The sequence below is a fragment of the Petromyzon marinus genome, chromosome 39, assembly GCF_048934315.1.
Source record: "Petromyzon marinus isolate PM22_M1 ecotype Great Lakes invasive population chromosome 39, UKy_Petmar_22M1.pri1.0, whole genome shotgun sequence".
Classification (NCBI taxonomy): Eukaryota; Metazoa; Chordata; class Hyperoartia; order Petromyzontiformes; family Petromyzontidae; genus Petromyzon; species Petromyzon marinus.
The window spans coordinates 5,323,625-5,338,702 of record NC_133705.1 but is presented as its reverse complement, the minus strand read 5'-3'; the positions used below and the strand labels follow the sequence as shown (position 1 = coordinate 5,338,702).

At 52.7% G+C, this 15,078-nt stretch overlaps 1 protein-coding gene across 1 annotated transcript in view; it reads right to left on the bottom strand.

Moving 5' to 3' along the window:
* LOC116950548 (procollagen-lysine,2-oxoglutarate 5-dioxygenase 1-like) overlaps positions 1 to 15,078 on the bottom strand; it is a 34,081-nt gene that overhangs the window by 7,362 nt on the left and 11,641 nt on the right. The window contains exons 9-14 of the mRNA XM_032968416.2: positions 9,888 to 10,019; positions 9,521 to 9,642; positions 5,007 to 5,111; positions 2,277 to 2,402; positions 1,013 to 1,160; positions 468 to 581 (exon numbers count right to left, since the gene is read on the bottom strand). Coding sequence (XP_032824307.2) covers positions 468 to 581; positions 1,013 to 1,160; positions 2,277 to 2,402; positions 5,007 to 5,111; positions 9,521 to 9,642; positions 9,888 to 10,019 — 747 coding nt within the window. The remainder of the gene's footprint in view (positions 1 to 467; positions 582 to 1,012; positions 1,161 to 2,276; positions 2,403 to 5,006; positions 5,112 to 9,520; positions 9,643 to 9,887; positions 10,020 to 15,078) is intronic.

Here is a 15,078-nt window from a genome sequence, read left to right as displayed (position 1 = left end):
AAATTGTGTTTTTGTTACACAGCGTAATTATCATTGTTACAACCGCGCCCGTTTACCCACGAAGGCAGCACCGAGTCCCAGGACTCTTTTTCAGGGGGAGCCCTGCCGAGTTTTCGCTGTTGGTGGGGGGAAGGAGGGGATGCTGGGACTCCGCCCCATCCCAAGGGAATTCCTCTTGCAGCTTCGGGGACGTTTGCCCAAAAACCGAGCTGGAATGTCACGGGACGAGGGGAGCTGCGATCATCTTCCCCAACCCCACCCCCCCCCCCCCAGGTGAACTCGACCTTAAATCAGTACTTGGTGCGGTGTGAACAAAAACGTGAGTACTGAGGAGACAAAGGCGGCCGGGTACGGTCACGGCCACGGGAGGTGCTCGCTGTGCCAGGCTCGGTAGGCGCAGCCCGCTACGCCGGCGGGGACCATTGCGTTTGTACGCGACGGGACCGCCACGGTCACCCGCGTCTCACCTGCGGGTTCTCCTCCATCTGCCACAGGTCGTTGTGCAGGTGAGTGGTGGTCTGGTTGCTAAGCGACAGCAGGTGTCCAAACTCATGCCTGTTCGTCAGGTGCATGAACACCCCCTGCAGGCAACAGCCAGACGCATCACAAGTGGAGATGGGCTGCAATCCGATTACATCAAGAATCAGCGAGTGTTTGAGGGTGCAGTAGTTGCGTGGTGGTTGTGGTGGTTGTGCAGTGGTTGTGCAGTAGTTGCGTGGTGGTTGCGTGGTGGTGGTTGTGCAGTGGTTGTGCAGTAGTTGCGTGGTGGTTGTGGTGGTTGTGGTGGTGGTTGTGGTGGTTGTGTGGTGGTTGTGGTGGTGGTTGTGGTGGTGGTTGTGGTGGTGGTTGTGGTGGTTGTGGTGGTTGTGTGGTGGCTGTGGTGGTTGTGGTGGTTGCGTGGTGGTTGTGCAGTAGTTGTGCAATAGTTGCGTGGTGGTTGCGTGGTGGTTGTGGTGGTTATGCGGTGGTTGCATGGTGGTTGTGGTGGTTGTGGTAGTTGCGTGGTGGTTACGCGGTTGCGCAGGTTGTGGGAGAAGGCGAGCTCGTGGTCCTGGCTGGACCCCGGTCCCTGCGAGTAAAGGGGGGCGCCCAGAGCCCCCCGCAGCGCGGAGCCATGCAGTAGGTACACGGTGCTCACGTGCGGAACGCTCCACACGCCCCTGCCGAGACAAAGATCCCCCGTGTAGCCTTCACAGACTGTTGGGGCAAGTGCCGTGAGCCATGCACCAACCGAGGCCGGCACGGCACACGAGGGGGTGGGTGGCCCGCACCACGCCCGGCCGCCTTTGTCTCCCCAGCGCTGATGTTTACGCATCTCACCAGGTACACGTTTGAAGCCTGAATCAACCCAGAGGAGGCCCAGGACTTGTTAAAAGTGGTCGCCCACCCCTTCGGAGGTGTGCCGCGCGGCCCTTCAAAGCTGGGGAGTGGTGGTCGTGCAGCGTCTTTAGCGAGCGCACTGCGCTCCGAATCGCTCTCGGCCGAGTTCAATTTCCGCTCGCAGACCATGAGCCGCGGCGAATATTCCAACCGGTGCAGGCCTTTCCGTTATTTGTACGTACGTGGAGAACTTCTTTCGCACCTTACGCAGCCAACCGTGCTCATCGGAGGTGCAGGGCGTAGGACGACAAACTAAACGCAAAAAGCCGAAGTTCGTGCGCTGAGCGACGAACCTGGCGACCCGCGTTCGATTCCCGCTAATTGGCCAACCGCAGTGACTGTTATCTGAACCGATCCTGGGCCTCCCCTTAGGTCGACTCAGCGTCTAATGAGTGTGTAAGCGTCGCCACTGGGGAGACAAAGGCGGCCGGGCGTTGCGCTGACAACGCCACCCACTCTAGCGCAGTTTCGGCCATCACAGGCCCTGAGGCTGGCTCACAGCACTTGCCCCAATAGCCTGTTGAGGCTACGCGGGGGTGGGGGGGGGAGAAAATCTTTGTCTGTGTGCGCACGCACGCACGTGAGCCTGTGAGTCAGTCTGTGCGTGTGTGAGGGTGTGTGCGTGTGTGAGTGTGCACGAGTGTGTGAGCCTGCGCGCGTGTGAGCCTGCGCACGTATGAGTGTGCGCGTGTGAGCGTGCGCGCGTGTGTATATGTGTGTGCGAGTGCGTGCGCATGTGAATGTGAGCGTGTGTGCGAGTGCATGCGTGTGAGTGAGTGCGTGAGTGTGTGCGAGTGAGTGAGTGTGTGCGAGTGAGTGAGTGTGTGTGAGTGCGTGCGAGTGAGTGTGTGCGAGTGAGTGAGTGTGTGTGTGTGAGTGTGTGCGTGTGAGCGCACACTCTGTGTCTGGCCACGATGTCCACGTAGTCCTCGGAGCGAGCGTAGAAGCCGTCCTCGCCGCGAGCCCCCCAGAAGTTGGACCACAGCTTCCCCGTGCGGGACACGAGGGGGGCTAGCACCTTCCTGCGCCCACAAAGACAAAGGACCCCCGCTCCTTTAACGGCCCAGCGGCGATGTTGAACACAACTCCACCACCACGTGCGCATTTGAGGCCCAATTCACCCAGGGGAGACCTCGGACCTTTTCAGTAGAACTCGGCTCCGTAGCGTTCGCTTGCCGCTGCACCACCGCTCCCCAGGGCACGACAAAGCCTTAGGGGTCGTCCATAAATGACGTCACGCGATTTTGGGCGATTTTTGACCCCCCCTCCCCTCGTCACACGGCGTCATAGTCAGACCCCCCCTTAAATATGACGTCACAAAGCTCTAACCCCCCCCCCCCCCACAAACATAAAACATGCTTCAAATCGCTTTAAACTATTGTCATTGTAGTGCGTATTTAATGTGGCGCTGCACTCTGATGTTGTAGGAGAAAACATTTATTAAAAAGTCTATTTAATTAAGTAGAACGTGTTGTCTATATTTAAAGTTGCGCATTTTGATGTGACGTCACATTTCTCAACCCCACACCCCCCCTTCGTCACACATCGTTACAAATGTCTGACCCCCCCCCCCCCCCCCAGGTGCGTGACGTCATTTATGGACGGCCCCTTAACAGACTCTCGGGACAAGTGCTGTTAGCGAGCAGCGCCTATGAAGGCCGGCACGGCACACGAGGGGGTGGGTGGCCAGCACCACGCCCGGCCGCCTTTGTCTCCCTAGTGGCGATGTTTACACCGCACCAAGTACTCATTTGAGGCTGAGTCGACCTAGGTGGAGGCCCAGGAACGGTTCAGATAATCGTCACCGGTGTTGGCCGTGAGCGGGAATCGAACCCGGGTCGCCGGGTGCGGAGCTACACGACCGCTCCCCACGAGCGCGCGCACACACACGCGGCGTCGACCATAATTTATCCACTGCTGCATGAAGGGGGGTGGGTGGCCAGCGACCGGACAACCACCACCCCCCTGCTCAGGCAGTCGCCCATCTCTCACGGTACCCGCGGTGCACCAATCCGCTCGGCTACGGAGAGACGAGGCGAAGTCGTAGCTCCATCTCCACGGTGGGCGTCCCTGCCGCGCGCGTTCCATTCCCTGGCCGCCAGATTTGCGGGGAAGTCCTCCTGTTGCCTGATGAAGCTGGTTGTAATTACTGGCGAAACGTCGTACTCGGGTTGTAAATGTTGTGGCTTGGCTCTCCAACACACCGGTGTAGTGCTGCACTAGTGACGAATTGGTCACGTTCCGTTTACGTGACAAACCTTACTAGATGGCTGTGTCGAGTGGTGGCGGGTTTAAGGGGCCGTCCATAAATGACGTCACGCGATTTTGGACGATTTTTTACCCTCCCCCCCCTCGTCACACGGCGTCACAAAAAGTCAGACCCCCCCCTCAAATATGACGTCACAAAGCTCTGCCTCCCCCCCCCAACCATATTTCCATTCTAAAAAAAAAACGTGCTTCAAATCGCTTTAAACTATTGTCATTGTAGTGCGTATTCAATGTGGCGCTGCACTCTGTTGTTGTAGGAGAAAACATTTATTAAAAAGTCTATTTAATTAAGTAGAACGTGTTGTTTACATTTATTTAAAGTTGCGCATTTTGATGTGACGTCACACTTCTAAACCCCCCCTCGTCATACATCGTCACAAATGTCTGACCCCCACCCCCCAGGTGCGTGACGTCATTTATGGACGGCCCCTAACGACACATTTATATTTTTACGTGATCTGTATAAGGGCTGACATTGCTCGTGAAAGCGTGCCGCGTGTTACACTGCCACTAATTGTGGAGTCGCACCCAGGGACAATCGTCCCCTGTGGATTCCGATGCTTTCTGTCCTCCGTGCCTCCTGAGCCAGACCAACCGCCATGCACCTGCGGATTTTCTCTCATCCACATTTGGCTCCCTCCATCTCTCGCGCACACGGAGACGTTCCACCCGTCTGCAACAGCGTTCCAGCCCCCGCGTGAGTCCTGAACTTGGGGTGTTTGTCCGTGCACGTACGAGGAGCGATGCTCGCCGGGCGGCTAAAGCACGGCGAGTTGGCACAGTAGGGGGCACAGGCGGTGCATCGGTCAGTCGTCTCAGTCAGTCGACACGTGGCACCTGCTGGGTTGTGCCCCGTGACCTCCTGCCAGTGGGCGTTCGACACTTCACGTGGCCTGAAAAGTACACCTGGCCTGGCACAGGCACCGTGGTGACGTCACCGCCCCTTAGTAGCGAATGGGCGGTTGTTGTGCGTGGGTGGGGAGCGGTGGTGTAGCGGTTAGCGTGTTGCCTGATGGACCAAGGAAACCGAGTTTGATTCCTGCCCATGGCCACCAACGCCAATGACGATTATCTGAACCGGTCCCCAGGTCAACTCGGCCTCAAATGAGTGCCTGGTGCGATGGTGCTGGTCACCGACCCCCTCGTGCGCCGTACCGGCCTGCGTAAAGTGCTCTCTCTTCACAGCACTCATCATCAGTAGCACAATCAGCACCATCACGGCCACCAGCAGCATCAGCAGCAGCAGCATCAGCTGCAGCATCATCGGTGCCAGTGGGGCAGCAGTCGTGTCATCATCATCATCAGCACCAAACGTCTGTAGAGACTATACGGGGGACCTTTGTCTTTGTGGTCCACACCTGTTCTGCTGGATGAGGAGGCGCAGGGAGTGGCGGTTCGTGAGGGCGACGCCAGCATCCAGACTCAGGTAGAAGTCGCAGCCAGGGTCGTCCCGACACACCGCCCTGCACGTAAAGACAAAGGTCCCCCGTGTCGCCTTCAACTAGACTGTTGGGGCAAGTGCCGTTAGCGAGCAACTGAGGGGAGGCCCGTACCGGTTCACATAATCATCACCGAGTGGGAATCGAACTCGGGTTGCCGGGTTCGTAGTGCAGTACGTTAACCGCTACACTACCGCTTCCCCACAACTCACACTCGCACACACTCACGCACACTCACGCACACTCAATCTCACTCAATCTCACTCACACTCACGCACACTCAATCACACTCAATCACTCACTCACACTCACGCACACTGACTCAGACTCAATCACACTCAATCTCACTCACACTCACGCACACTCACGCACAACAACAACCGCCATTCGCCACTAAGTGGCGGTGACGTCACCACGATGCTTGTGCCAGGCCATGTGCACCTTGAGGCCACGTGAAGTGTCGAACGCCCGCTGGCAGGAGGTCACGGGGCAGACCCAGGTGCCACGGGTCGACTGACTGAGATGACTGGCTGATGCACCACCTGTGCCCCCTACTGTTCCAACCTGCTGTGCTTTAGCCACCCGGCGCTCCGCTCGTTGTTGTGAGCTTCGCTTCTCCGCCCTCCGTTGTTGTTGGAGGGCGACTGCCTCCAACTGCCCATTAGCATCCTTCACGAGCCTCCTCCACAGAGGCCGATCTTGACACCGCTGGTACCAGTCATCGGCAAGTCCACTCAGCTCCACGTCCTCTTGTACCACGTCACTCCATCTCTTCTCTAGCCCGTGCCACGCCCGTTTAGCCCCGTCGATCCGGCCGAACAAAAGCTGTTTCAGCATGCGGTGGCTGGGCATGCGGGCTACATGACCCAGCCAACGCAGCTTTGTCTGCCGGAGGAGCTCACCGATGGGACCTTGCCCAGATCTTTCAAGGATTTGTGAGCTCCTCACACAATCCAGCCTGGTTAAACCCAGGATGGATCGTAGGCAGGCTAGCCTAAATGTTTCTAACCGGCGAAGATGTTCCATTAGGGGGGTCCATGTTTCGCAAGCGTAGAGAAGGGAGGGAATGACCATGGCCGAGAAGACCTGAAGCTTAGTGCGGAGCGACAGACCAGGTCGCTTCCACACAGCGTTACGCAACCGATGAAAAGATATTGCCGCTCGACTGATTCGGAGTGAGACCTCTGCTGTTAAACTGGAGCCGGTCATAAGCACACTGCCCAGGTATGGGAAACTCTCCACTCTCTCCACAACTGCCCCATCACCGATTGGGATTTGTGGTGATTGAGTGTCCGATGGTACAAAATACCCAGGCAGGTGCTTAGTTTTGCTGGTGCTGATGGTAAGGCCCCATCTCTTAGTGGCACACTCCAGTCTCGGCAGCAGCGTCTCCAACTCCTCCTCTGAATGAGCAGCTACTACCAAATCATCGGCATACATAACGTGGTTGAGCAATAGGGAGCCCCATCCCTTGACCGCACCCGGACATCGATCAGCCTTCCATTATATCTGTACCAAATGGAGATTCCCCCGGTACAGCTATTGAAGGCTTCACGAACTACGTGGTCAAAATAGATGTTAAATAATGTGGGAGCAAGAGGACATCTCTGTCGCACCCCAAGGTGTACAGGGAATGGCTCTGACTCCCGGCCACGTAGTTTTACCCGGGCCCGCTCACCATCATGAAGGTCCTTAATGATCGTGAGCAGAGGGTCAGGGACTCCAAAAGCAAGAAGAACAACCCAGAGCCCAGGCCTATTGATGGTATCATAGGCCTTGACCAGGTCAATAAAGCAGAGATGTAGGTCTTGCTGGAATTCCCTACACCTCTGCTGTAGCAGTTAGACATAAAATATGGCATCTGTGCAGGACCGCCCTTTCTTGAAACGGCATTGGGGCTCCGCAAGCCTCTCCTCAGCATGCCTGGCAAGGCGATGTTGGATAATCCTTGCCAGGACCTTTCCCGGCACACTGAGGAGTGAGATGCCCCTGTAGTTGTTACAGTCTGTGCGGTCTCCCTTCTTAAAGAGGGGGACCACCACGGCATCCTTCCAATCCTGCGGAACCCGTCCAGTGGTCCAAACTGTTGTTATGATGTAATATAGGGCAGTCTGTGCACAAACGCCACACTCAGTCTCACTCAATCACACTCACACTCACAAAGATAAAAAAGATCCCCCATATAGCCTTAACAAGACTGTAGGGGCAAGTGCTGTTAGCGAGCACCTTTAAAGGCCAGAACGGTACACGAGGGGGTGGGTGGCCTGCACCACGCCCGACCGCCTTTGTCTCCCTAGTGGCAATGTTTACACACCGCACCAGGTACTCATTTGAGGCTGAGTCGACCTAGGGGAGGCCCGGGACCGGTTCAGCTAATCGTCACTGATGTTGGCCGTGAGCGGGAATCGAACCCGGGTCGCCAGGTTCAAAGCGCAGCGCGCTAACCGCTACACTATCGCTCTCCACACACGCACACTCAATCACACTCACGCACACTCACTCACTCACACTCACTCACACTCACAATCTCACTCACAATCTCACTCACACTCACTCACAATCTCACTCACACTCAATCACACTCACCTCACAATCTCACTCACACTCACAATCTCACTCACACTCAATCACACTCACCTCACAATCTGACTCACACCCTCACAATCTCACTCACAATCTCACTCACACTCACAATCTCACTCACACTCAATCACACTCACCTCACAATCTCACTCACAATCTCACTCACACTCACAATCTCACTCACACTCAATCACACTCACTCACTCACAATATCACGCACACTCAATCACACTCACAATCTCACTCACACTCAATCACACTCACTCACACACACTCAATCACACTCACAATCTCACTCACACTCAATCACACTCATGCACACTCATGCACACTCACACTCACTCACGCACACTCACTCACACTCACGCACACTCAATCACACTCACACACACTCACGCACACTCACGCACACTCACGCACACTCAATCACACTCACGCACAATCACTCACACTCACTCACACACACTCACACACACTCACTCACACACACTCACGCACACTCACACACACTCACACTCACTGACTCACTCACACACACACTCACTCACACTCACGCACACTCACTCAATCACACTCACTCACACTCACGCACACTCAATCACACTCACACACACTCAATCACACTCACTCACACACACTCACACACACTCACTCACTCACGCACACTCACACTCACTCACACTCACACACACACACTCACTCACACTCACTCACTCACTCACACTCACTCACACACACTCACGCACACTCAATCACACACACGCACACTCACTCACACTCACTCACACTCACACACACTCACTCACACTCACACTCCACTCACTCACTCACACACACTCACACACACTCACGCACACTCAATCACACACACGCACACTCACTCAATCACACTCACTCACACTCACTCACACTCACACACACTCACTCACACTCACACTCCACTCACTCACTCACACTCACTCACATGCACACTCACACTCACACACTGACTCACACTCACGCACACTCACTCAATCACACTCACTCACACACACTCACGCACACTCAATCACACACACGCACACTCACTCAATCACACTCACTCACACTCACTCACACTCACACACACTCACTCACATGCACACTCACACTCACACACTCACACTCACGCACACTCACTCAATCACACTCACTCACACTCAATCACACACACTCACGCACACTCACTCACACTCAATCACACACACGCACACTCGCTCAATCACACTCACACTCACTCACACTCACTCACACTCACTCACATGCACACTCACTCACACTCACTCACATGCACACTCACACTCACTCACACTCACGCACACTCTACAGAACAGAGGGAAGAGACCGACAAACTCTGCACAGAGAGGGAACCTAGGGCCAGAATCGAACCCAGGATCTTCTTCACCACTGCACTGTCACCCTGCCGGCCGTAATACAATTTCCAATAATGTTGTTGTTAATGTTGCTGATGTTGCTGATGTTGTTGATGTTATTGACGTTATTTCTATTGTTGTTGATGTTATTGATGATGCTGTTGTTGATGTTGTTGATGTTGATGTTATTTCTATTGTTGTTGATGTTATTGATGATGTTGTTGATGTTGTTGATGTTGTTATTTCTATTGTTGTTGATGTTATTGATGATGCTGTTGTTGATGTTGTTGATGTTGTTTATGTTGTTGATGATGATGTTGTTGATGTTGTTGATATTATTGATGATGCTGTTGTTGATGTTGTTGATGTTGTTGATGTTTTGTTGATGTTATTGTTGATGTTGATGTTGTTGATGTTCTTGTTGATGTTGTTGTTGTTGATGATGTTGCTGCTACTCACGCGGCGCTCTCTCTGGCCTCCGAGGGGCTAAGGGCAGAGGTCTGGTCCAGGACACGGGCCGACTCAAACTGAGCCCCGTGGTCTGTGAGGAAACGACTCACCTGGGCCTGGTGATGCTTCACCTGCAGGGAACATCACCAGCATCATCGTCGTCGTCGTCGTCGTCATCATCAGCAGCAGCAGAGTCATCATCATCAGTAGCATAATCAGCATCATCACGGCCACCAGCAGCATCAGTAGCGGCAGCAGCATCATCATCGGGGGCAGTGGGTGACAGCAGTAGCGTCATCATCATCATCACCAGCAGTATCACGGCCACCATCACGGCCACCATCACGGCCACCGGCCCAGCCACGTTCGCCCTCACCGTGCAGTGCACTAACAGCGCGACGCGTGATGCCGGGTAGGCCATCGTGAGTATCCGCTGCAGGGCGTCGGGCAAGAAGGGAACCGGCGTCTCCACGAACAGCGCCACGAGCACGCGCGGCAGCAGACGATCCTGGCACCACCACCACCACCATTGCAACACAATGAGTGAGATTGTGTGTGAGTGTGAGTGAGACTTAACATTACCCAAAGACTTAACATTGCCCATAGACTTAACATTGCCCATAGACTTAACATTGCCCATAGACTTAACATTACCCATAGACTTAACATTGCCCATAGACTTAACATTACCCATAGACTTAACATTGCCCACAGACTTAACATTACCCATAGACTTAACATTGCCCATCGACTTAACATTGCCCATAGACTTAACATTGCCCATAGACTTAACATTCCCCATAGACTTAACATTGCCCATAGACTTAACATTGCCCATCGACTTAACATTGCCAATCGACTTAACATTACCCATAGACTTAACATTGCCCATAGACTTAACATTCCCCACAGACTTAACATTACCCATAAACTTAACATTGCCCATAAACTTAACATTGCCCACAGACTTAACATTACCCATAGACTTAAAATTGCCCATAGACTTAACATTGCCCATAAACTTAACATTGCCCATAGACTTAACATTGCCCATAGACTTAACATTGCCCATAGACTTACATTGCCCATAAATTTACTTTTCCCACAGACTTACCATTTGCCCATAGACTTAACATTGCCCTTAGACTTAACATTGCCCATAGACTTAACATTGCCCATAGACTGACATTGCCCATAGACTTAACATTACCCATAGACTTAACATTGCCCATAGACTTACATTGCCGAAAAACTTAACATTGCCCATAGACTTAACATTGCCCATAAACTTACATTCCCCTTAGACTTAACATTGCCCATAGACTGACATTGCCCATAGACTGACATTGCCCATAGACTTAACATTGCCCGTAGACTTAACATTGCCCATAGACTTAACATTGTCCAAAGACTTAACATTGCCCATACCTATCATAATCACCCAGGAATGTCTGTCCTTAACGCTCGTAACGTCACTCCACATCGACCAGCCCCCCTCATTAATATTCATGACCAGGTGACGTCCTCCAAATGGACACCCCCACACCCCTCCTCATTAATAATCATGACCAGGTGACGACCTCCGAATGGACACCCCCCCCCCCACCTTCCATTAAAAATCATGAACGGGTGACGTCACTCCAGATTGGGCGAGGCGCCTCCTCCCCCCTCCTCATCAACTCACAACCCTCACTACGAAGGCAGAACCCTCACGTCACGCGATCTCCGTAACGCTGTTGATACACCAAAGTAAAAAGGACGTCATGATGAACAAGCAATTATAATCTTTAAATGAAATAGGTCTGTGTCACTGCAGCTTTACAAATTGAACACGAATGGATGCAATGAATATCACGTTGCGGTCTGCATTTCGCTTGCAAGTTTCAGATTTACTGCAATACACCCGTCCTTGGACGGGCAAAAGGCTCGTAGCTAATAGTCACTGTCTCTCTGTGATGGCCATGAATCCCAGTCACTAAGTCTCTGTGATGGCCATGAAACCCAGTCACTGTCTGTCTGTGATGGCCATAAAACCCAGTCACTGTGTCTCTGTGATGGCCATGAAACCCAGTCACTGTCTGTCTGTGATGGCCATAAAACCCAGTCACTGTCTCTCTGTGATGGCCATAAAACCCAGTCACTGTCTCTCTGTGATGGCCATGAAACCCAGTCACTGTGTCTCTGTGATGGCCATGAAACCTAGTCACTGTGTCTCTGTGATGGCCATGAAACCCAGTCACTGTCTCTGTGATGGCCATGAAACCCAGTCACTGTGTCTCTGTGATGGCCATGAAACCCAGTCACTGTCTCTCTGTGATGGCCATGAAACCCAGTCACTGTATCTCTGTGATGGCCATGAAACCAAGTCACTGTATCTCTGTGATGGCCATGAAACCCAGTCACTCTCTCTCTGTGATGGCTATGAAACCCAGTCACTGTGTCTCTGTGATGGCCATGAAACCCAGTCACTGTCTCTGTGATGGCCATAAAACCCAGTCACTGTCTCTGTGATGGCCATGAAACCCAGTCACTGTGTCTCTGTGATGGCCATGAAACCCAGTCACTGTATCTCCGTGATGGCCATGAAACCCAGTCACTGTGTCTCTGTGATGGCCATGAAACCCAGTCACTGTGTCTCTGTGATAGCCATGAAACCCAGTCACTATGTCTCTGTGATGGCCATGAAACCCAGTCACTGTGTCTCTGTGATGGCCATAAAACCCAGTCACTGTGTCTCTGTGATGGCCATGAAACCCAGTCACTGTGTCTCTGTGATGGCCATAAAACCCAGTCACTGTGTCTCTGTGATGGCCATGAAACCCAGTCACTGTGTCTCTGTGATGGCCATAAAACCCAGTCACTGTATCTCTGTGATGGCCATGAAACCCAGTCACTGTGTCTCTGTGATGGCCATGAAACCCAGTCACTGTATCTCTGTGATGGCCATGAAACCCAGTCACTGTCTGTCTGTGATGGCCATGAAACCCAGTCACTGTATCTCTGTGATGGCCATGAAACCCAGTCACTGTGTCTCTGTGTGATGGCCATGAAACCCAGTCACTGTGTCTCTGTGTGATGGCCATGAAACCCAGTCACTGTATCTCTGTGATGGCCATGAAACCAAGTCACTGTATCTCTGTGATGGCCATGAAACCCAGTCACTCTCTCTCTGTGATGGTCATGAAACCCAGTCACTGTGTCTCTGTGATGGCCATGAAACCCAGTCACTGTCTCTGTGATGGCCATAAAACCCAGTCACTGTCTCTGTGATGGCCATGAAACCCAGTCACTGTGTCTCTGTGATGGCCATGAAACCCAGTCACTGTCTCTCTGTGATGGCCATGAAACCCAGTCACTGTATCTCTGTGATGGCCATGAAACCCAGTCACTGTGTCTCTGTGATGGCCATGAAACCCAGTCACTGCATCTCTGTGATAGCCATGAAACCCAGTCACTGTGTCTCTGTGATGGCCATGAAACCCAGTCACTGTGTCTCTGTGATGGCCATAAAACCGAGTCACTGTGTCTCTGTGATGGCCATGAAACCCAGTCACTGTGTCTCTGTGATGGCCATAAAACCCAGTCACTGTGTCTCTGTGATGGCCATGAAACCCAGTCACTGTGTCTCTGTGATGGCCATGAAACCCAGTCACTGTATCTCTGTGATGGCCATGAAACCCAGTCACTGTGTCTCTGTGATGGCCATGAAACCCAGTCACTGTATCTCTGTGATGGCCATGAAACCCAGTCACTGTCTGTCTGTCATGGCCATGAAACCCAGTCACTGTATCTCTGTGATGGCCATGAAACCCAGTCACTGTGTCTCTGTGTGATGGCCATGAAACCCAGTCACTGTGTCTCTGTGTGATGGCCATGAAACCCAGTCACTGTATCTCTGTGATGGCCATGAAACCAAGTCACTGTATCTCTGTGATGGCCATGAAACCCAGTCACTCTCTCTCTGTGATGGCCATGAAACCCAGTCACTGTGTCTCTGTGATGGCCATGAAACCCAGTCACTGTGTCTCTGTGATGGCCATGAAACCCAGTCACTGTGTCTCTGTGATAGCCATGAAACGCAGTCACTGTGTCTCTGTGATGGCCATGAAACCCAGTCACTGTGTCTCTGTGATGGCCATAAAACCCAGTCACTGTGTCTCTGTGATGGCCATGAAACCCAGTCACTGTGTCTCTATGATGGCCATAAAACCCAGTCACTGTGTCTCTGTGATGGCCATGAAACCCAGTCACTGTGTCTCTGTGATGGCCATGAAACCCAGTCACTGTATCTCTGTGATGGCCATGAAACCCAGTCACTGTGTCTCTGAGATGGCCATGAAACCCAGTCACTGTATCTCTGTAATGGCCATGAAACCCAGTCACTGTCTGTCTGTGATGGCCATGAAACCCAGTCACTGTGTCTCTGTGATGGCCATGAAACCCAGTCACTGTGTCTCTGTGATGGCCATGAAACCTAGTCACTGTCTCTCTCTGTGATGGCCATGAAACCCAGTCACTGTCTGTCTGTGATGGCCATGAAACCCAGTCACTGTGTCTCTGTGATGGCCATGAAACCCAGTCACTGTGTCTCTGTTATGGCCATGAAACTCAGTCACTGTGTCTCTGTGATGGCCATGAAACCCAGTCACTGTGTCTCTGTGATGGCCATGAAACCCAGTCACTGTCTCTCTGTGATGGCCATGAAACCAAGTCACTGTGTCTGTGATGGCCATGAAACCCAGTCACTGTGTCTCTGTGATGGCCATGAAACCCAGTCACTGTGTCTCTGTGATGGCCATGAAACCCAGTCACTGTGTCTCTGTGATGGCCATGAAACCCTGTCACTGTCTCTGTGAAGGCCATGAAACCCAGTCACTGTGTCTCTGTGATGGCCATGAAACCCAGTCACTGTCTCTCTGTGATGGCCATGAAATCCAGTCACTGTCTCTCTATGATGGCCATGAAACCCAGTCACTGTGTCTCTGTGATGGCCATGAAACCCAGTCACTGTCTCTGTGATGGCCATGACACCCAGTCACTGTGTCTCTGTGATGGCCATGAAACCCAGTCACTGTCTCTCTGTGATTTTCATGAAATCCAGTCACTGTCTCTCTGTGATGGCCATGAAACCCAGTCACTGTGTCTCTGTGATGGCCATGAAACCCAGTCACTGTATCTCTGTGATGGCCATGAAACCCAGTCACTGTCTCTCTGTGATGGCCATGAAACCCAGTCACTGTCTCTCTGTGATCGCCATGAAACCCAGTCACTGTGTCTCTGTGATGGCCATGAAACCCAGTCACTGTGTCTCTGTGATGGCCATGAAACCCATTCACTGTGTCTCTGTGATGGCCATGAAACCCAGTCACTGTATCTCTGTGATGGCCATGAAACCCAGTCACTGTCTCTCTGTGATGGCCATGAAACCCAGTCACTGCCTCTCTGTGATGGCCATGAAACCCAGTCACTGTCTCTGTGATGGCCATGAAACCCAGTCACTGTGTCTCTGTGATGGCCATGAAACCCAGTCACTGTGTCTCTGTGATGGCCATGAAACCCAGTCACTG